Raw genomic sequence first — 23,074 nt, forward strand, 5'->3', positions numbered from 1 at the left:
TTGCATATTTAAGGTTAAGTTCATCTTAATATCGCAGTTTTCAAAATGTTAAGTTTCAATGATATTTGCTTCTTTCTTCATTAGATTTTGAAATGCGATGATATTTGCTTCTTTCTTCATAAAATTTTGAATTGCGATATTTGGTTCTGTTTTCATTAGATTTTGAATTGCTACATGTATGATGTTGCTTCTTTCTTCATTACATTTTAAATTGCAATGACATTTGCTTCTTTTTTCATTCGTTTTTGAGTTGCGATGATAATATTTGGTTCTTTCTTCAATTGATTTTGAACTGCGATGATAATATTTGCTTCATTCTTCATCAGATTTTGAATTGCGATGATAATATTTGCTTCTTTCTTCATCAAATTTTGAATTGCGATGATAATATTTGCTTCTTTCTTCATCAGTTTTTGAATTGTGATGATAATATTTGCTTCATTCTTCATCAGATTTTGAATTGCGATGATAATATTTGCTTCTTTCTTCATCAGATTTTGAATTGCGATGATAATATTTGCTTCTTTCTTCATCAGTTTTTGAATTGTGATGATAATATTTGCCTCTTTCTTCATTAGATTTTGAATTGTTACATATTGCGTAATTATATTGGTAATATGTATACAATGTAGTGAGAATAGGTCTGTTTAGGACATTTAATGCAGTATTATAGAACAATAGAATAAAGAAAAACTTCTACGCCAAGGATTTATGTATTGTATTTTCGATATCAAAGGGAAAAATGTGCTTTAGATATATTTATTCGGTTTAATAATGCCCTTATGTTATTGGCAAAATGACTATAATGATGTTAAATCGTCTCATCCCGAATTCTGTAATGGAAGCGTTGCAGCATTGCAAGACTTTTTACTTTTACTTGTCTATATTTTTTTCCTAGCTTAATACATAACTGAGTTTGTATTAAATTTACTTTGAGGTAAAGCGACCGATATAAGAATGCGGAATGCATTATATCATTATTAAATAATGAAGAACTTTGACATTGTTCCTGGAACTAGAAGCATAATTTGATGAATTGAATTGTAAATTTCCGTCTTTTTACTTTGTGATTTGATCTTCAACCCAAGTATGAGTATACTCGCAGAACTTAAATACGGAACAATATCTGTAAGCATGTGTACAGTCGGGAATACGTGGTCTAAATGAGGGGGGGGGGGGGGACACGGGAGTGCTCATTTACCAAACCCGCTTTTTTATAGTTTGTTCTCACTTACGAAATTTTTTCCTTCTTTTTCACAGATCCCACTTTATTTTACCCCCTATATCCCTCATCCCCACTTTTTTACCAACTATATGCAACATCCCAAAAGCGTGTCACCCCCTCTTATATCGTTTTCCTTTTACAAATTTGGTTTTAACATTCAATCTTCAATCGACAGAAGGATTCTGTTGAAGGGACGTACTTTTGGCTTTGGATGTATAAATACGCAGCCACGTCAGGTCCTCCTGAATGCGCACACGAAAAATCCACTGGGCGTTAGGCAAACAACAATCAATCGACCTCTGGTGAACGCAATTTAAAAAATGCTATAATCCGGTCGATTAAGAGCTTACAAAATGTTTGCGTCATTAGTCTATCAAGTTGAACAAAATAATTATGACTTCGACTAAATGTCTACATTTTAGTTTTGTGCCTTTTTTTTAACCTTTTCTATCAAGTAACAACGGTGAATGAAGGTTTGAAGATTGCACAATATGCTCATATACATATTGTATATAGCTCCTCACTTATTTTTGTTATTCATGGGACATTTATACATGCTTGCATGGCTTTTAAATGTTAAGTTTTGAGCGTTTCTGATGAAGGTAAATCGGACGCACGAAATTTAAAAGGTGTTATTTTTTCTTTGTACATCTTATGTTACAAAGTCAATGATCACGAGACTTGTGACATTTCATCACTGAAGAGACATTGTCGAAATCCGGATATGGTGTACTAATTTTTGCACCTTTTGTTTGCGGTATACCATCTTTTCCGCAAGTTTATTGTTTTCTGTTTGATATTAAATTAATATTTAAGATCCATTTTGTTACATCTGGTGATCATTTTATTTGGCAATCGCCAATGGCAGTCAGCAGAGTTTAAGAACATTTGTTGTTCGACCTGTTAGTCAAATGCGTTTTGTTAAAATATACTTTTTCACTTTTTTGGTGTTTTGGAAAATGTTGTTTGTGCTGTATTTAGACCCCTCTAACAAGAAATTTGTTTTACATGCACACGTATAAAAATTGCGGTTTTTATCCAACGCAATCATAGGTTTGAACGTTGTTTTCAATTTAGACTTGTTTATATTTTTTCGTTTGGGCTTGTATTATATTTGCCTTAGGGTTTATATGATCCGTTCATCCTATTCTGACTCCTCAAAATTCAAGAGTCTATCCTAAATTGAGGTAAATTGTTGGGCTTTCCAAATACCGTTTCGATTCCTAACATCACTGAAGAGACATTATTTGTCGAAATCCGGATATGGTGTACAAAAAACTTTGCACCTTTTGTTTGCGGTATATCATCTTTTCCGCAAGTTTATTGTTTTCTGTTTAAGTATTAAATTTAAAATTAAGATCCATTTATTACATCGGTGATCCGTTTATTTGGCAATCGCCAATGGCAGTCAGCAGGGTTTAAGAACATTTGTTGTTCGACCTGTTAGTCAAATGCGTTTTGTTAAAATATACTTTTTCACTTTTTTGGTCTTTTGGAAAATGTTGTTTGTGCTGTATTTAGACCCCTCTAACAAGAAATTTGTTTTGCATGCACACGTATAAAAATTGTGGTTTTTATCCAACGCAATCATAGGTTTGAACGTTGTTTTCAATTTAGACTTGTTTACTAGTATATTTTTTCGTTTGGGCTTGTATTATATTTTCCTTAGGGTTTATATGATCCGTTCATCCTATTTCAGCACTCAAAATTCAAGAGTCTATCCTAAATTGAGGTAAATTATATGGCCTTCCAAATACCGTTTCGACTCCTAACATCACTGAAGAGACATTAATTGTCGAAATCCGGATATGGTGTACTAATTTTTGCACCTTTTGTTTGCGGTATACCATCTTTTCCGCAAGTTTATTGTTTTCTGTTTGATATTAAATTAATATTTAAGATCCATTTTGTTACATCTGGTGATCATTTTATTTGGCAATCGCCAATGGCAGTCATCAGGGTTTAAGACAATCCGTTTGTCGACCTGCTAGTCAAATGCGTTTTGTTAAAAAATATACTTCGTCACTTTTTTGGTCTTTTGGAAAATGTTGTTTGTGCTGTATTTAGACCCCTCTACCAAGAAATTTATTTTGCATGCACACGTTGAAAAAATTGCGGTTTTTATCCAACGCAATCATAGGTTTGAACGTTGTTTTCAATTTAGACTTGTTTATATATATATATATATATATATATATATATATATATATATATATATATATATTGCACACGTATGAAATTGCGGTTTTTATCCAACGCAATCATAGGTTTGAACGTTGTTTTCGATTTAGGCTTGTTTATTATCCAACGCAATCATAGGTTTTTATATGTGTGCATGCAAAGCAAATTTCTTGGTAGAGGGGTCTAAATATAGCACAAACAACATTTTTCAAAAGACCGAAAAAGTGAAAATTTAAAGTATATTTTAACAAAACGCATATATATATATATTATATTGAAGTCTAGGTGGTCGTGTGGTCTAGCGCGTCGGATACAGTGCAGGCCATTTGGTGTCACGATATTTCAGTAGCATGAGTTCGAATCCCGGCGAAGGAAGAACAAAAAATTTGCGAAAGCAAATTTACAGATCTAACATCGTGGGCTGATGTTTAGACGAGTTGTATATACAGAATGTACACAGCCATGTATCACCATCACTGCTGGTGATCCGATGGATAAATCTGTTGTAGAGTTGTCACTGGTTCAGACGTACTTATAAATATAATTATTTCTGTGACTGTATCTTGCATTAATTTGTATGATCCTTTACAATAGATATTTCAGCTAATCTGTAACAATTCCATCTTCATGCCTTATATATCACGTACTGTATTACGACTTAAGATTAAATCTGACGAGGAAAGGTAACACCCGGCCACCGAAAGCTTTATTGTTTGAAGCCTAGGTGGTCGTGTGGTTTAGCGCGTCGGATACAGTGCAGGCCATTTGGTGTCACGATATCTCATTAGCATGAGTTCGAATCCCGGCGAGGGAAGAACAAAATATTTGCGAAAGCAAATTTACAGATCTAACATTGTTGGGCTGATGTTTAGACGAGTTGTATATACAGAATGTACACGGCCATGTATCACCATCACTGCTGGTGATCCTATGGATAAATCTGTTGTAGAGTTGTCACTGGTTCAGACGTATATTCAAGTCTAAATTGAAAACAACGTTCAAACCTATGATTGCGTTGGATAAAAACCGCAATTTTTATACGTGTGCAATATATATATATACTTGGATAAAAGGGGGACATTTTGACTGCCACTGGGAAATGAGGATACATTGTGTTGATACGACTGAACTTTTGCCATTTAACAGGTCACCTACGGACCAAACAGAGAGTATTTGTAATTATTTGTAACGTGCAGAAAGCTTGACACTCGCGCTACTCGAGCAGACGTGGCTACGTATTCATACATCCCGCACAACCAAACAGATGTCCTTCTTTAGCATGGGTTTTACTGCCGGATGGGAGAAGTCGGTGAATGACCATATTTCTATAACCCAGTCAATATATGGGGTATAATACAAGGAAAGAAGGATATGGTGATATATGTCAATTAGACAGCAACCCAACGACAAAATCAATAATATCCCGAGAGCAACAAACCGTCGTCAATAATAGACAGGTGTCTATAAAATCTGTCCAAGTCTAAATCGTCCCGAATCTATTTTTCAAAGTAAAAGTATTGTGCAGGTTAATGCCCATCGATTTCTCTAAAACAGTCCTCAATTTGTGTTTTATAAATGAGACACACCTGTTGACCCGAGGTCAATCGGCGTAAAACGACATCCGTAATCGAACAATCGGTTCTTACTGTGACGTAATACCATAAGGATTGTCACATGTGAAATTTTTGGGATAGTCGTCTATACTGGTATGAAATTTCCTTGCATTAGAATTAATTTTAAATTGGCATACGATGCCTTAAGCAGGGGCGTATATTATTTTTTATATGTTTACCTGAGCGTCCACATCATGTAAAGGAAAAGGGCAAAATAAATAGGTTGGAGAAAGAGTGAAATAAATGTACACTTAAATTTATCCTTTTTTACAAAGTTTGTATGATATGATATGATTGCCAACTATTTGCTTCTTTTCCATTGTAAATCAACTATAAATCAAACACAGTGACTGGCTATGATAAATGTTCCACTGATGATAAGTTATATACAGATTCTACTAGTCAAGCAAGATATCATATTTTTTTCATTCTTCTGTTCGTAACCATATCGATGTAGACTAATGAATTTCTTGCTTTTCATCCATGCACAATGTTAGATCTATGGAGTCTTCCTTCATTATACATACATATGACCTATTAATCTAACGTCAATATTTTCAATATGAATTGAATAGTTCTGATTCATTTTCTATTTGTCTTTGACATATTATCTGAGTCAACGATCAGCAAAATTATTTATAAATCATATTTGCAACCTTGAGGTTTTGAAGATTGAGACAGACGGCTTACTATTTTCCCTATACATTTGTACATTGAAAGAACTGGGTTACAAAAACTAAATTGGGAGCAATTCGTTAAAAACACTCTTGTTAACTATTAACGATTGTTTATGATTGAAAGTACGGTTCAGAATTTAGTTTACGATCCCATTTGTTTCTTGAAATTAAAGCACAATGGCGTAAGTCATATACTGGTATGGAAAATCCTTTTATTAAATTTGAATGAATGTGGATTTAACGTACGATGCCTAACGGCATGAGCACCTGCTGCGATCATGTATATGCCAAAGCATCCTTATCATTTAGAGGGGAAAAACAATGAAGAGGGTCGGAGGAAGAAAGAGAAAGAAAATTGCTGTATCTCCATTGTCAACTTAAGACACCAGTATAGTCGTGTACTTACTTTCTTACTGCCCAGTATGCCATTGGCATGTACAATGTAGTGCTGGTAACAATGTAAAAAGTATATATAGTCGTTTGATCTGTGTAAATACAGATTTGGTCCTACTCCCTATCGTAACATTTTACTGGATTCGCAAGGGTGGCGAAAGAAGTTGCCTGGTATCGCTCCATTTGGAGTTCATGCGATTCTACCAGTTGTTTACTTTTGATTTGTGTATTCAAAATGGATTAATGAGATCTGAAATGTGTTAAGCTACTGGTGCCTCTTATTCAATGTCATTTCAGTTTTAGTACATCTTGTCTAGGGGCGCATAGTTGTTAAAGATCAATTATGTTGTAACTGTAACACTATAGGAGATAATCTTTTGAATTAAAGTGTATCTGAAGAAAGCAGGTGTTCACGAAACGTCGATATCATTATTGGCAATCAAATCAACCTTTTTACTGTGATGTTGTGGTTAGAGCAATGGAAATGCGACAATGAACGGTACTATGAATCCTATTAAAGATACATGTTTTTTTTTCAAATTAGAGGTATAAGGGGAAGGTTGAGATCTCACAAAACATGTTTAACACCGCTGCATTTTTGCGCCTGTCCCAAGTCAGGAGCCTCTGGCCTTTGTTAGTCTTGTATGTTTTTTTTAATTTTAGTTCATTTATATGTTTTGGAGTTTAGTGTGACGTCCATTTTCATTGAACTAGTACACATTTTGTTTAGGGGCCAGCTGAAGCCCACCTCCGGGTGCGGGATTTTCTGGCTGTGTTGAAGACCCATTGGTGGCATTCGGCTGTTTTCTGCTCTTTGGTCGGGTTGTTGTCTCTTTGACACATTCCCCATTTCCATTCTCAATTTTACAAAATCGTTCTGTTTACAATTTATTTTTTTTTCTTGAATATCAGACGATATATGGTGAAGAAAGATAAAACTTAATTGATGATACCACTTCACAGAATATCAATCGGACAGTTTAAAGATCATAGCAATTACATAGATCTAGAGAAAGGAAAATCATATTAAGAAGATCGCATAGTATTGAGAATTAAATGATTAAAAATACGAGAAATGTTACGAACAGGATTTTAAACAAGCTACTCAATGAAGGTCAGTTGACTATTGAAAACCCAGTTACGTTCAGCAATACGAATTTACTGCGTTCCTCCTCTCGCTGACTTTTTTTTTGTTTTTTGCATTGAATGATGTAAATGTTATACAAGGGCTTATGAAGAAGTGCAAATAGAGTCTAGTGGGATCCTTTGATTACACATCATATATATAAAGATATATATATAATGTCTAAAAATAGCAACAACCAACATCCAATCTATTTAGGCGTGGATCAGTTTGTGAAAATAAACTGATACAGTTACTGAATTAAAATTATATAAATGTCTAAGAATATAAATTGAATATATACAGGTTCTCCTTCACTGAGAACTTAAAATAGAATATCATCTTTTCATCAAAAACGATGCATGCCTAGACCTACTATTGCAAATCTAGGCTAGGATCGGTATACATTTGAGCAAAGGTGTAGGGCCAATTTCCCATGAATTTATTTCACACAAGACCCATTTTCAGAAAGTCTTTCAATCTTTACTTAAATTAATAGTAGCACACCCAAATGTGTTTACTTTGAGGTTGTAACAATATTTTGTCTTATTTCTTAAAAGGTAATCAAATTATAAACACCTGAAAAATGCCAAAATCACAATTTTGAGAGATAATGGCATAATTTTATGTTGTACAAAAAATGTATAAGAACATCGTTAAACGACATTTTTTAGAATTTGACCCTGTAAGTAAATCAAATACATGGGAAAATAGCCCTATTACTTTACGTTTTAATTTACTCCATCGTCTTTCTTTCAATTAAATATTTTCTTAAAATAAATGTTATTGCGTCACTTTAGGTCCGCTACTTTGGCTAATAACTTGACCTGGTAAGGCCTTAAATTAATTATACCAATATTCTGTTTCCCCGCCTTAGATAATAGAGGTCAACTATTTGTCTGGTCTGTGCGTCCGTTAGTCCGTCCCGTCAGGCTAAAGTTGTTGGTTAAGTTAGTTTATCATGAAGATGTAGTCATATCAACTTGAAACTTAGAACCCGTGTTTGTTTTGATGGAAACTTTTAAAATAATACGAATTAAACCATATTGTGAGCGCAAAACGTACCATCCCTCTAACCATATATATATATAAATAAGATGTGGTATGAGTGCCAAATGAGACAACTCTCAATCCAAGTCACAATGTATAAAAAGTAAAACAATTATAGGTCAAAGTACGGCCTTCAACACGGAGCCTTGGCTCACACCGAACAGCAAGCTATAAAGGGCCCCAACATGACTAGTGTAAAACAACTCAAACAGGAAAACCAGGAAAAAAACGAGAAACACTTATGAATCACACTAATAAACGACAACCACTGAACAACAGGCTCCTGACTTAGGACAAGTGCATAAAAATGCAGCGGGTTTAAACGTTTTAACAGGCGCCAAACTTCATCCTGACCTAAGACAGTAGTGTAGCATTACAACATAAAAAGACACACTATAAAATATCAATTGAAATGGCTTAACTCGACCAAAAAGACATTTAAACAAAAACAAGTAAACATACACTGAGCGAATAAGTGATCTGTGACACAACATAAATACAATATTAATAGAACAGGATGTAGGAACAGTGTCAAAAAGACAACTCTAACCTAGGACAAAATGGCGTTAAATAAAATAACGTACAGAGGTAAATTTAAATATAATAATTTTGTTGTTAGGAGTACGGAAGCAAACATTTATTACAAAATTAATGAATTTGTTGTTCGCAGTATGAGTACAGAAGTGAAAATGTATCGTCATACTTAAATACAAAGGTGGTACATATCAAAAATAGTGAGAAAGATATAACACAAAATAAGTAATCATTAAATTACAGAAATGCGTTACAAATTGTGTTTTTTTTCAGGGATTTAGTGTTTTATCGCCATGGACGGTCAAAGAAGACATGACTTGTCATTAGCAAATTAAAACATAACTAAATTTGTATTTTTTTTTTCAAACGGGATGTATAGAGACACACACACGTTCATTTTTATCTATAAAGACGTCACTCCTAACTATCCTACTACCTGTCGATACATTTATTTTTGGCATTGCACAAGTCATGTCTTCTTTGACTGTTCATGACGTTAAAATATCAAATCCCTGGGATGTATTTTAGTTGATTTTAGTCTCTGATGCATGATTTTTTATTATTAATTGTTTTGGCTTTAAACTAGCTGTCAGTAACTGCGAGTACTCTCAAATCGTACTTTCTTTTTAATTTGACCTGTTGATACTATTTGTAATGCTTTTTTGTTATTTAATGTTAACATGGATCTTGTCTATATACCAGCTTTGATTATTTGGTATTACTACAAATTTTCACTTCTTCGTACTATGAACATCAAAATTATTTCATTTTTCCTTAGATGCTGTTCTTGGACCTGTACATGAAGTTTTATCTAGCACTAATTGTATAGTTTTATTGTTGATATTCACCCCATATGTACCAAGTGTTAGATTAGTTTTATTGATATTAAAGAAATTTCTTGGTATTCCTAAACGGAAGATTTTATACACACAGAAGAAGTATACTTAACAACAAAATTATTTTCATATACCTGTATAATATGACGCAGGTTTCTTCAAAAGTGATGATTTTCTAAAAATTGTTTGAAATTTCACAGTGATATCATACTTTAACTTTGTTTAAACCTGTTTATTTACTTTTGACTTTAATTATTTATCCCTTGTAATTTTTTATTAACTGTGTATTTGCATTCAGGTGTCACAGGTCAAATTTATTCGTTCATTGTGTGTTAATTTACGTTTTTTGATTGAGTTAAGCCTTCCAATTGATATTTTATAGTGTGTTTTTCTATGTTGTGATGTTATACTATTGTTTCAGAAAAGGGAGAAGGTTTGGTACCATTAAAACGTTTAATCCCGCTGCAAATGTTTGCACCTGTTCTAGTCAGGAATCTGATTACAGTAGTTGTCGTCTGTTTATGTAGTTCATACGTGTTTCTCGTTTCTCGTTTTTATATAGATTAGACCGTTGGTTTTTCCGTTTGAATGGTTTTACACTAGTAATTTTTTTGGGGCCCTTTATAGCTTGCTGTTCGGTGTAACCAAATTCTCCGTGTTGAAGACCGTACCTTGACCTATAATGGTTTACTTTTATAAATTGTAACTCGGATGGAGAGTTGTCTCATTGGCACTCATACCACATCTTCCTATATCTATGACTTGTGCAATGCCAAAATATCGCCCAGGCAGTGGGATAGTTAGGATTTAACCTTATAATAAATATGTATCATGTTATATATAGATAAATCAATCTCTAAATAGAAAATAAATGTAGATGTGTATTTATACATTCCAAAAACCATTCTAAAAGAATTGTAAGGTATTTTTTTAATATTATATGAGACATTAAGTCTTAGACTTTGACTCCGATTTTACGATTTGCTGAACATGAACATACTAATGTGCGAGCTGGGTCTGTTGTTATACTGTAAATTCAGAAATTATTGCGAGGTTTTTATTAATGCGAATAATGCGACTATGGTGAGTATTGCAATAATAAGAACTCGCATTCTTATAACTGAATCATAGATATGCATGCAGATTTGTTCGAAATCGCAATAATTAAACTCGCATTTTTGTCAATTCTTGAAAAATCGCAATAATAAAAGCACGCAATAATTTCTGAATTTACTGTATTAACGCATACTTATTTTTTTTCAATTTGCCGACATGCATTCATTTTTGAAGCATCACTAACACTTCCTTGAGCTTAAAGCAAAAAAACGCAAATTATTACAAAATATAGACCATAATAAACGACCTAAAATCAATGGTAAGTTTGATAGGAAAAACATTTTAACTTGGAGTTATATAAAAGTCCCTCATGGTTATCACATTTTGAAAAGAACAAAGTAGTCTATTGCTTCGTATCAATCTGATGAGTAAAGCCCTTTTTCAATTGATTTTTATAGATTGTTCTTTTGTTGTACTGTTACACCACTGTCCAGGTTAGGGAAGGGTTGGCGCCATCAAACTAGTTAAACCCCGCCACATTTTGTGTGTGCCTGTCCCAAGTCAGGAGCCACATGGGTTTTGCTCATTCTTGAAGGCCGTACGGTGACCTATAGTTGTTAATATCTATGTCATTTGGTCTCTTGAGGAGAATTGTCTCATTGGCAATCATACCACATCTTATTTTTTTTCTTATTTTTATATAGTTAGACATGATTTGAGGATAGTCTACTAACCAAAACTAAAAATATAAAATAAAATGATGTCATGATATTGTCATCTGATATAAATATAACAAGAAGTCTATTACTAGGCCCCAGTAATGGAATTCTTATACTACCCATAGAAATGTGATGCTGTCATAATATTACATTCCAGTATAAACTAAAACCATGGAAATGTAATTATGTCATGATATTACTATCTGATATAAATCTAATCCATAGAAATGTGATGATGTCATGATAATTCCCTAAGATTTACATACAACCCTTAAAAATGTAAAGATTTCATAATATTGTCTTCTGGTATAAATTCAACCAATAGAAATATAATTATGTCATGATATTGCCTTCTGGTATAAATTCAATCCATAGAAATGTAATTATGTCATGATATTGCCTTCTGATATAAATTCAACCCATAGAAATGTAATTATGATGTCATGATATTGCCTTTTGATATAAACCCAAACCATAGAATGAAATAATGTTATGATGTTGCCTTCTGATACAAATTTAACCTTTAGAAATATAATGATGTCATGGTATTACATTCTGATATAAATTAAAACTAGAAGTGTAATGATTTCATGATATTGCCCTCCGACATAAATCCGATCCATAAAAATTACTTCTTTTTCCATGCTTAAATTTTTAGGTCGAAAAGGATTATAACACAATAAACGTATGAAGATATATATACGTGTAGTTCATCGATATCAGTTTACATATACATGTATATAGTATGTCTGAGTGTAAAGATTCGAACACGAAAAAGACATCGGAATCATACGATTCAACAGTCATATGTACAGCTATCTTACAGAGAAACTTTTACATAACCCTTACTAAAACAGAGGTAAAGATACTACATGTGTACCTACTTAGTGGAGAATGTTTCCAAGCCAAAACAAAAGTGCTAATGTTTTCGCTTAATACGAACAGTTTATACAAAAACCAGCTCAAGACTTCAGTTTTGCATCTTTTGTATTTGTTTGAAACCACAGCATGAATAATATTGTACTAATTAACTTAGCGGGATAAGATGATTCTGTCAAGAATGATCTAAAAATGATAAAAATTAATACTCATTAGAAAAAAAATGCGATAAAATGAAAGATTGAAGAAAAGAAGTCAATGTTCTGTGTTAACCCCAATGTTTTAAGATAAATAGTATGTACTTACAATGTCGAGCAGCTGAGACAAACGTAAACCAATTTTGACTGTCAGTTTAAGAGAATCATTTCCAGTAGGTCGAATCAGTTTACTGTAAGAACGAATATGTAAAAGTTCGTGATGAAGACGATTTTCTGCATTCATGCTCACAGTGTATGATAATCCAATTATTGCCAAAATAAAACATTCCGTCAACATCTTGGTTTCACATTAGTTTCCGTCATGACAGAACGGCATCGTTTAAGTAGAATATATTTATAACTGTACCTTTCCCAAACTTATTGCTCAATTATTCCTAACAGAAGACAGTCAACCACATCTATCAAAAGTCGCAAGAAGCTGAAATTGATTTTTCATCGCTATAACTCCCATTCGTTTAAATTACATCACACACACAACTTATTTATCCGTACATACAAAAGTATATTACTGACGACTTATTTTTGTTGATTAGACAAACATGATTATTGTTCCGTTCAAAAACTTGGCATACCACAATAAAAATGTGAGGTAATCATTGCTACACACACTAATTCTTTATGATATTTCAACATAAATGTATGAAAACTTAGCGTCAGATGTTGTTATTTTTTACATGTAAATGTAAATACGGTTTTCTTGTCAGTGGCATATGTTACAACACTTATATGTTAGATAGATATAATACACTCACTACATAAGAGAAATTAATAAACTTTCATTCATTGTGTATGATACAATACAAACTATGGCACCATGTGGTACAGAAGACAACTAATAAAAGCAGTTATCCATTTCATTTATATTTAAATGTAATACGAATGTGAAGATCATTTCAAGTTATTCTACCGTTTATTAACGATATCGCAAGGTTTTTTATTCGGTGGTATACGTCAGTTATTGGGTATAAGCTGTAATGATGATCTCGGTGATGATATACAATAAAACAAGTAGATCGAGATAAGCTTTATTTGATTTCCCACCATTTTTTAGATTGATATTAATATTCGGGTTGAATTTACCCCTGTACCCACCATTTTTTAGATTGATATTAATATTCGGGTTGAATTTACCCCTGTAATGCAAATAAAGTCCATATGTCTTAATAATATCAAGATAGATTACTATTGCACAAGTACAAAAATATACTAAAATTGAGAATGGAAATAGGGAATATGTCAAAGAGACAACAACCCGACCAAAGAGCATGCAGACAACAGCCGAAGGTCACCAATGGGTCTTCAATGCAGCGAGAAAATCCCGCACCCGGAGGTGGTCCTTAGCTGGCCCCTAAATAAAAGTGTGTACTAGTTCAGTGAAAATGGACGTCACACTAAACTCCAAAACATATAAATGAACTATTATTAAAAAACATACAAGACTAACAAAGGCCAGAGGCTCCTGACTTGGGACAGGCGCAAAATGCGGCGGGGTTAAACATGTTTTGTGAGATCTCAACCCTCCCCCTATACTTCTAGCCAATGTAGAAAAAACAAACACATAGCAATATGCACGGTAAAACTCAGTTTAAAAGAAGTCCGAGTCCGATGTCAAAATAGTTCACAAAAGAAACTAAGCAAAATGACAATGATACATAAATAAACAAAGGACTACTAGCAGTTACTGACATGCCAGCTCCAAACCTCAATTGAACTGATTGAAAGACTATGTCTTCATCATATGAAAATCAAGTACAATCCCTCCCGTTAGGGGTTTAGGATCATACCATCATAAAATATATGAGAAGAACATAACCCGTATCAAGCCAACAACTGGTTTTAGAATAACTGCATGTTAATGGCTATTAATTAGTTAATTTTATGAACATCTTAACAACACTACGAGGGTTTGCTTATTTTGTTAGCTCTCATCTTTGATGCAAGTACATGTATATGGAGTAAAAACTGTATAGAAATTTCAATGATAATGATGGTAAGTTAAAACTAAAAATTTTACTCAAGGTACATGTATATAAAGGTGTCAGACCAACAATTCACCCACTCCAATTTAGAACGTATGTAAAAGTAGCCCTACTCTGACGAAAAATTGAACTTTTTATGTCATTGTTTACGTAAACTAACCAACAAATTTGCAGAAATGAAACTTTTGGTGAAAGAGAAATATATTTAGACAATTTTGAGCCAAAATTTACTTGTCTATGAGTTTGCATTAAAAATTGAGGATTAATGCGCTCCATAGTATACTAACTTAAGATTTCCAGAAAACCAGGGTTTATTTTAAGTAGTACTTGGCTTCCGAAAATCAGTTCTTCGTTATAAGACTTTAAACATGGGTGGAAAATTGGCTTTTAGAAAGGTGATGCATGTACAATTCAGGATACTATACCTGGTTTCTATGGAGTTAAACTTAAAGTAAAATATTTAGAAAGCTGCAAAATTTGGTTTAATAGATAGGGATTTTGAATTGGTGGTCTGACACCTCGAGTAAAACTTTATAAAAATTCCAATGATGATGATGATAAGTTAACTAAAACCTTTACTCAAATTTAATTTTCCCTGTAAGAAAATGATATGGTGCTCAAATTAAGTACTATTATATCACTGTTGGTAGTATCACTATTGTACCACACTATCATAAAATACTTCATTTGATAGGATGCATCATAGTGTATCCATTATTCAAGATAGTGTTAACCTTCGGCAGATTTGACTGAAAGATTAATGCCCTTTTTAATGCATAGTCAAGTTAATGTGCCTTTCAAAATTTTGGCTACAATCACACTTAACGATTTTTTTTTCTGTATGATAGTCCTTCGAGTGCAATAGTTTGGTAGATTTGCTAATTAGGAAATTTTGGCATCCGAACTTAGCTTTTTCCGATACCATTATGTAAGCTTTGTACAATTTTGACAAAGGCTCGGGATGCTCCTGCTGCAAGCAGCTTTTCTCCAAGCACAGACTGGTTTACATTTATAGATATAAATACAAATGTATAGAATTTAATCCCAGCGGCAACTGTTTCTGAGAGCGATGTTATTGTTTAACGCCATTTTCCCAACTGCATATTTGACAACAAAAGTTTTCCGCAATCAATGTTAGCAATATTTTCCATAAAAATCTGTTCATGAAAAACAATCTATAATACTTTCAAAATTGATGTACATCTGGTATTTATTATACCAATAATAAATCTGTTACTATCACAGTCATCAAACTTTTTCAAAAACTCTAATGAACGCAAATTGATATTTGAATTTCATCATACAGTCGTAATTCTAATTGACATTTTTATGCACCAATTTAGCTGACTTTGTCTGGTACAAGATAATTACAAGACATTACTTGCATTTTACCTTTATGTTCTATTTAAAGCCTTGTTGATGCGTATGCATGATCATCGAACATATTTGTAAAACAAAATACCCGTAGAATTTTGGCCAAGTTTGGTTTCATTTGGCTTAGTAGATTCAGAAGAAGAAAAAATATTTGTAAAAGTTAACGGAAGAGTCAGACGACGGCGACCAAGTGACGGCAAAAACTTACACTGTTCCTTTTGACAAGATGAGCTAAAAATTAAATAAGATTAAAACAAAAAAGCAAAATAGATCTGGAACGTCGTATCAATTGAGAAAATATACATTTGATGTACTCTATAAACAGGCGCTGTTGTAATGTTACTAGATATAATTTGAAAGTTCTAGTCATTTGAATGATGCCAAAATAAAACTTGCCATTTAAAGATGCCTTTATTGAAGCTTCTGGTACCGCTAGCACACGCCCGGACTGATATTCAAATAGCATCGATAATGACCCTTTTGTTGTAATATAAGTGTATGATACTCTAAATGGTCCAAATATGTTTCTCCATCAGCCAAAGTTTCATTTATGTTAATCCATTCGCTAATTCTTGTAAACCACAACATCAAAAACACTATATTTTGACACGGCAGGGCTACTTGAACATATGCTCTCAATGGGATTGGTTGTTTTGATAGTGTGAAACCTACAGTTCGACTCTATGCGGACAAACTGTTGATGAGGCGTAAGAAAAAGTATATTTTTATTTATAATCTTGTTAAATGGCTGATGTTCGGGTATTATAATTATGAAATCAAATCTTAATTGTGTTAAAAGAGAGATAATTCAAAACAAAATCTTTATAAAAATTATATTGCTTGAACATTTCATATCCTTAGTTAGTAATCTAATTTTGTGACGGAATTTGTCGTTATCTCTTACTACCGCAGTTCATTTAAACAGATATGAATACATTTTTGTTCCTCAACATAATTGCGCTCGCTGTTAATAACTACTTCAATGGTACAGCTATTATACATTGAATTATCGTATATATTAAACATGTAATATCTAGTTACACTCGACTAGTAATTAATCATTAATGATAAAAAACAATGTGATTGTTGCAAACTAATCGTATAATTTAGATAAAAGAATAGTATAATGGAAACGGGAATGTGTCAAAGAGACAACAACCCGACCAAAGAGCAAAAACAGCCAAATGCCACCAATGTCTTCAACGCACCGAGAAGATCCCGCACCCGGAGGCAGGCCATCACACTAATCTCCGAATGATAATTCAAACTTAGGGGTAAGAGATGACTGTCCATATGATTTTTCTGATCATTACCCTATATATATGTCTCTGAACAATGATCTGCTAAGTGGTTCGTCAGGTAGCTTCAAATTAGGCCGTCACGTACTAAAATGGACGAAAGCTGATGAATTTGAAATAAAGATGTATCAAACAGAAATTGATAAAATTTTGAACATTAGTAAACCTTAATCCGATGATTGTTGCATAAATGATCTGGAACATTATAATACAGTTTTGACTAATGCATTACATATGTCGGCGAATGCGTATATTCCGTGTGGTTAAGTTTCGTCACTACCTTAAACCATATTGGAAATCCAATGACTTAAATACAGTTCACTACGAACAGCGCGAAGCACGTCGTGAATGGAAAAATAATAACAAGCCTCGAAACAAATCCAACCGCCTTTACAAAGATTATAAAGATAAAAAAAGAATATTTATGAAACGTGGTGAATCATTATTAAAACATTTAAGTGTGTTATACATTTTAATTTTCAAACAGGAATACTTACCTATATCATTTAGACATGGAATAATTATACCTCTTTATAAAGGAAATAATAAAGACAAAACAAGTTCAAATAGTTATCGTGCAGTTACTTTAACTTCTTCATTAGGAAAGCTTTTTGATAAAATAATTTTGAATCGTATTCATAAACTCCTTGTTGATTTCAATAGTGTGACGCCGCATCCACTCCAGTTTGGATTCGTAAAAGAACATGGTTCGATACCGGCTATATACTCCTTAAAAGAAGCATTTCATTATTATCTAGAACGTAATTCGATTGTTTTGCCATTTTTCTTGACAACGAAAAGGCTTTTGACCGTGTGTGGCAAGATGACCTATTATACAAACTGAATCAAATTGGAATTCAAGGTAAACTGTGGAATCTGATATATATGTCGTATAAAACTGCAACAGCACATGTGCAGCATAGTTGTTTAACAAGTCAGGTGTTTCGGATAGAACAAGGAGTAGTTCAAGGCCGTGTGTTATCTGTCTGGTTATTTTCCGTATTTATTAATGACTTGATTTGTGAACTCATATCGACAAATTGTGGACTACTAGTAGGCCCGATCAGCATACCAACAATTTTGTTAGCTGATGACACAACTCTATTAAGCGCAACAGTAAATGTTGCTCAGACATTATTATACGTTGGTAACAGTTATGCACTGAAATGGCGGTTAAAATATAATGCGTCGAAAAACAGTTTTATGACTTTTACACCACCAAGAAAGAATCGCAACAATAATGACTCTGCAGCATGGTTTAACCTAGGTAATATTGTACTCGAAAGAAAACGTACATGTACTTACGCTAGAACACTTATTAATTCAGATGGAAAAACGTTCGACAGATCAGATAACTCCAGTAAAATATTAAAACAGAAACTTCACTCACTTTATACTATTGGTGTTAATCCACGGGGGATGAGTGCCTTAACAAATAACTTGATATGGAAAAGAATTATCCTAAAATCTTCGCTTTATGCATATGAAACTTGGGGTCAGCAACCCTACCGTGAAATTGAAATGTTGAAAATAACTCAAAGATACTTCTATCAGATTTATACTAATGATGGATAAACGCAGTCCGACTGACTCTTGCATTAGTAATATTGGTTTGTGGTCTGTAGAAGGATATATTGATAAAATGAAACTTTTGTTTTTTGGAAGATTGTGTAGTGCAAAACCAACAACAATACATAAACAGATGTTCAATTTTCGTATTGGATAAATAATAGCCGGTGAGTCCAGTCAAATATCATTGACTTACGATTATATCAAAATTTTGATGAAGTATGATGTTTGTGTTGAAAATTTTGTGGCTGAAAATTTCTTTCAAGACAAACAACTGTGGAGCAAAACTGTAAAACAGACTATAGACATATACGAAGAAAACAAATGGAAACACTCAGTTGAACGGCGATCAGAACTTAAGCGGTAGTATAAAATACATACATGTTTGACGGAGCATCGTTTATTACGACTAGCGGTAACTTATCCATCTTTATATTCAAAATTTATGACGCTTGTGAAATTAGGAGCCATGCATAGCTATAAAACAGGCAAATGCTCTTTGTGTAACTTATATAATACGGATATTTTTATGCACTATATATCATGCTGTACATCCCTTTTACAAATTCAGACAGAAATGTTCTACAAAATAGTTGATATTCTTGACGTAGAAGATTCCGTTAGTTTTTTAATCAAGATGGTGACGAAATTGTAAAGTCGTTTCTTGGAATTATGAACCATACCATGCAAACTCTAAATGCTGATGTATGGAGCCTCTTGATGTGCCATATAGCAGATTACATGTTTAAACTGTATCAGGTCTTCAAAAATGATCTTTATAGATATAAAAAGATGTGGTATGAGTGCCAATGAGACAACTCTCCATCCAAGTCACAATTTGTAAAAGTAAACAATTTCAGGTCAAAGTACGGCCTTCAACACGGAGCCTTGGCTCACATCGAACAGAAAGCTATAAAGAGCCCCAAAAATGACTACTTTTAAACCATTCAAACAGGAAAACCAACGGTCTAATCTATACAAAAACGAGAAACACTAATGAACCACATCAACAAACTACAACCACTGAACATCAGGTTCGTGACTTACATGTAGGACAGGTGCAAACAAATGCAGCGGGTTTAAACGTTTTAATAGGCGCCAACCTTCACCCTACCTGAAACAATAGTGTAACATCACAATTGATAGTCACACATCCACATAAACTAATGTTGTTCTTGTATGAAAATTTGTTTTTTTTTTCTATTGTATTTCCTATAACTATGTAACTATATATATATATATCCTTTTTTAATTGGTGTTAAACTTAGATGTTTTTTAGAATATGTAAATATGTTTTTGTAATATTTTTGATGCTGTTCGTATAATATAAATTATAAAATCTTCATATATATGGAGAAAATAAAGATAATTAATCAATCAATCAACTAAAAGTACTCGACGACGACAGGCTGAACAAGTGGATTTTAAAAATGGATAACTTAAAAAAAAACTTCATTTTTTTGTGTGTTATCTAAGGTTGTTAGTCTTCATTCAACCTTTGAAAATATTTAGTCTGCCCTTAAGTATGCTTGATTTATCAGTAGCATATGTAGTTTATGTTTCCCAAAACCGTATAGAAAAAAAAATGTTCATAATCCTATGTTGCAGTGATTACAGTAAAAGTCGAGACAAAGTTTACTTTTTATCAATAAAACTTTATTTGGAAGAATAAATTGTAAAGAATTGCAATCGGGATTGCGAAACTTTTTTTAATAACTAGAATTTTGAAACTAATAAATAATCTTCCTTAAGAAAAGAAATTTGGCTTCTTATTTTGACAAAAACTGTACAACTATGTTATTTTGTAAACATTAACAGTATTGTCGGATAAACAAGCTACCATTAACATATTTCTTTCTTTGTCAACATCAATCGCCCAAGCCTTCGTTTGACTTGTTTTAAAATGTCCGACTTTGTGTTCCATCAGGAGATATAACCACAATGCTGTGATTGCCATTCGATGCCAGGTAAACGTTTGAGTATTTATCAATTGAAACACTACATGGTGAATGGATAACAGTTTCATCTTTAAATTGCCAGACTTTCTCCCCAGAAACTTTGTAGCATGTGACCGTATCATTGAAGTTATTAGTCTGATATATGTTATTTTGGTGATATGCTACATAGTTTGAACCTTTTAATTTATTATCAATATCGAAAGAATTTTGATGACTGCCATCTGTCGGCTTCAACATATGTATGCGTTTTCCAGATTCACAGTATAATAACTTTTCCTGTCCAAGAAATTCCCGATTGTACAGTTTTACGTAATTTAATCGTCTTTTCTACCCCTTTAGATAGCAAATCTATGATTTGAATTGTTTGCTGTCGACAGACAGCGACTCTTCTATCATCGATAGACGTAACATCATATGGTCTCGAAAGTTGTATTTCGCCGTCTACAGTCCCATCTGCGTTCAGAATAACAAGTCTCTGGTTATAAGTAAAATCTGCGAAAACCATTTTTCCTGACTGGTTTATTGTACATCCTGTTATATTAGAAGCGTTACTTCCTTTCGGTAATGTAAAAGTTTGTACCAGCTGTATCTTAATATCATGTATTGATGTCTGAGCTGTAGGTTGAACAGTCATGATCTGAGCTTGTTTTTCTTTTTCTTTCGTTAGAAGAATACTTGGATTACTTAATTCAGTTGATATTGTACAAAAGGAGGAAATAGAAGATAATATTCCAGAAACCTTACTGTCAATACTACAGTTCAGAGTAACTTGTTGTAGACTTCCATCCTCTTCTAAGGAACTGATAAACTTCTCTGATTTTGCTACTTCTGTTTCAATCTCATTCCTTCCAAGAAATATTTGTAAATCGGAGGCATAGCTCGTCATTGCTCAAATAATATTCTCCAAATCTTTCCCTTCTCTTCTGCTGTTGGAAAGTTTGCTTAACGTTTCAATCTGGCATTTAACTTTATCTTCAATAGATTTTAAATGTTTAAGTGCTTGCTTTTCAAGTTTATCCAGATATGAATTTATTTGTTGTACCTGTTTGAATTCACTCTGGAATTTTATTAGCTGTTCCTGAATACTCTTAAGATTTCCTTCACGGTCAATCTTTATTCTTTCAATGTTATTTTCGACATCTCTTAAAGTCTGTTTCATGTCTTCGAACTGACTTGATAGTTTCGATGTCTTCACGACTTCTTCTAAGACTTGTAATCCCTTACATTCACTGTGGCTGGATGTTATACAGAATGGACAGCAGGGGACTTCATGGCTTGAACAATAGTGCTGGTACTTTCTATTATGATCCGAACAGTGCTGACGTATACTTGAAATGTTTTGTGGTAATTTTTTATAATTTTCTATGGAGATAATACCATGGCCTCGTGAAAACTTAGACGAATTATGAAATATAAGACAGTTATGACATAGACCTTCTTCACATTCAGGACACCAGTGTTGCGCATCCTTAGTGATAAGCTGGGAATCACACACGCCGCAATTTAATGTACTAGATTTTGCCATGACCTGTATTACAGAAGTAAATAAAAAAATCAAACAACAACAAAATAAATACACTGACAAACATAGTCATCGCAATTTAATCAGTTATTCTGAATGGAAAACATGTTAAAATCCATTTTCAGTACAGTGACATCTGATACCCAGATATATCTTAGAAATTGTTCATCTGATATGATATATTGAGGATGAACAATCATCAATGTATGATTTGAAGACGGTACTGTTAATAGGATAATTAACAACTACAATTGTAGGAAAACTCGACAAAAAATAAGGTACCCAAAAAATAAATGCTTTATAGGCGCAATTCAAAATTATCCTTCTTTTTAATGTAATTGAAGTTTTAGGAATAGATTACCTTAGCTGTATTTGGCAATTTTTTTAGGAATTTTTGGTCCTCAATGCTCTTCAACTTCGTACTTTATTTGGCCTTTTTAACTTTTTTTTATTCGAGCGTCACTGATGAGTCTTTTGTAGACGAAACGCGCGTCTGACGCAAATACAAAATTTCAATCCTAGTATCTAAGATGAGTTTATTTACATATATTATTGGTTGCATATGTTAAAGGATATTCATTGTTAATATTTCGGTGGAATAAAGAACATTTTTATCAAAAGAGAGAAAGAATATAATGGAATTTAATATCATTCAATTCAAATCATCCGAGCAAGTGGAAATAAGTTAAATTCTAGTTCTTAGACGGGAGCGTGTTGCCAGATCTTTAAATTAGTTTTCTGTGTAAACGTAGTTATTTTTACTGTAATTCGTCATTTTTTCTTTTGTCGGTGTGTCGTTCGTTGTTTTTGTTTTTACTGCATCATTGGTATCTCCTTACATTTAAAAAACAACCAGGATATTATGTAGTT

At 33.0% G+C, this 23,074-nt stretch overlaps 1 protein-coding gene across 2 annotated transcripts in view; it reads right to left on the minus strand.

Annotated features, from left to right (window-relative positions):
• The window catches only part of LOC127735571 (acetylcholine receptor subunit alpha-like 1), a 60,074-nt gene extending 46,881 nt beyond the window's left edge, over positions 1 to 13,193 (minus strand). For both annotated transcript variants that reach the window (XM_052245812.1, XM_052245811.1), the window contains exon 1: positions 12,593 to 13,193. In XM_052245812.1, the coding sequence (XP_052101772.1) occupies positions 12,593 to 12,781 (189 nt within the window). In that variant the 5' untranslated portion in view covers positions 12,782 to 13,193. The remainder of the gene's footprint in view (positions 1 to 12,592) is intronic.
• Positions 13,194 to 23,074: the final 9,881 nt, after the last annotated feature.

This window comes from Mytilus californianus, unplaced genomic scaffold, assembly GCF_021869535.1.
Source record: "Mytilus californianus isolate M0D057914Y unplaced genomic scaffold, xbMytCali1.0.p SCAF_3, whole genome shotgun sequence".
In the NCBI taxonomy this organism is placed as follows: domain Eukaryota; kingdom Metazoa; phylum Mollusca; class Bivalvia; order Mytilida; family Mytilidae; genus Mytilus; species Mytilus californianus.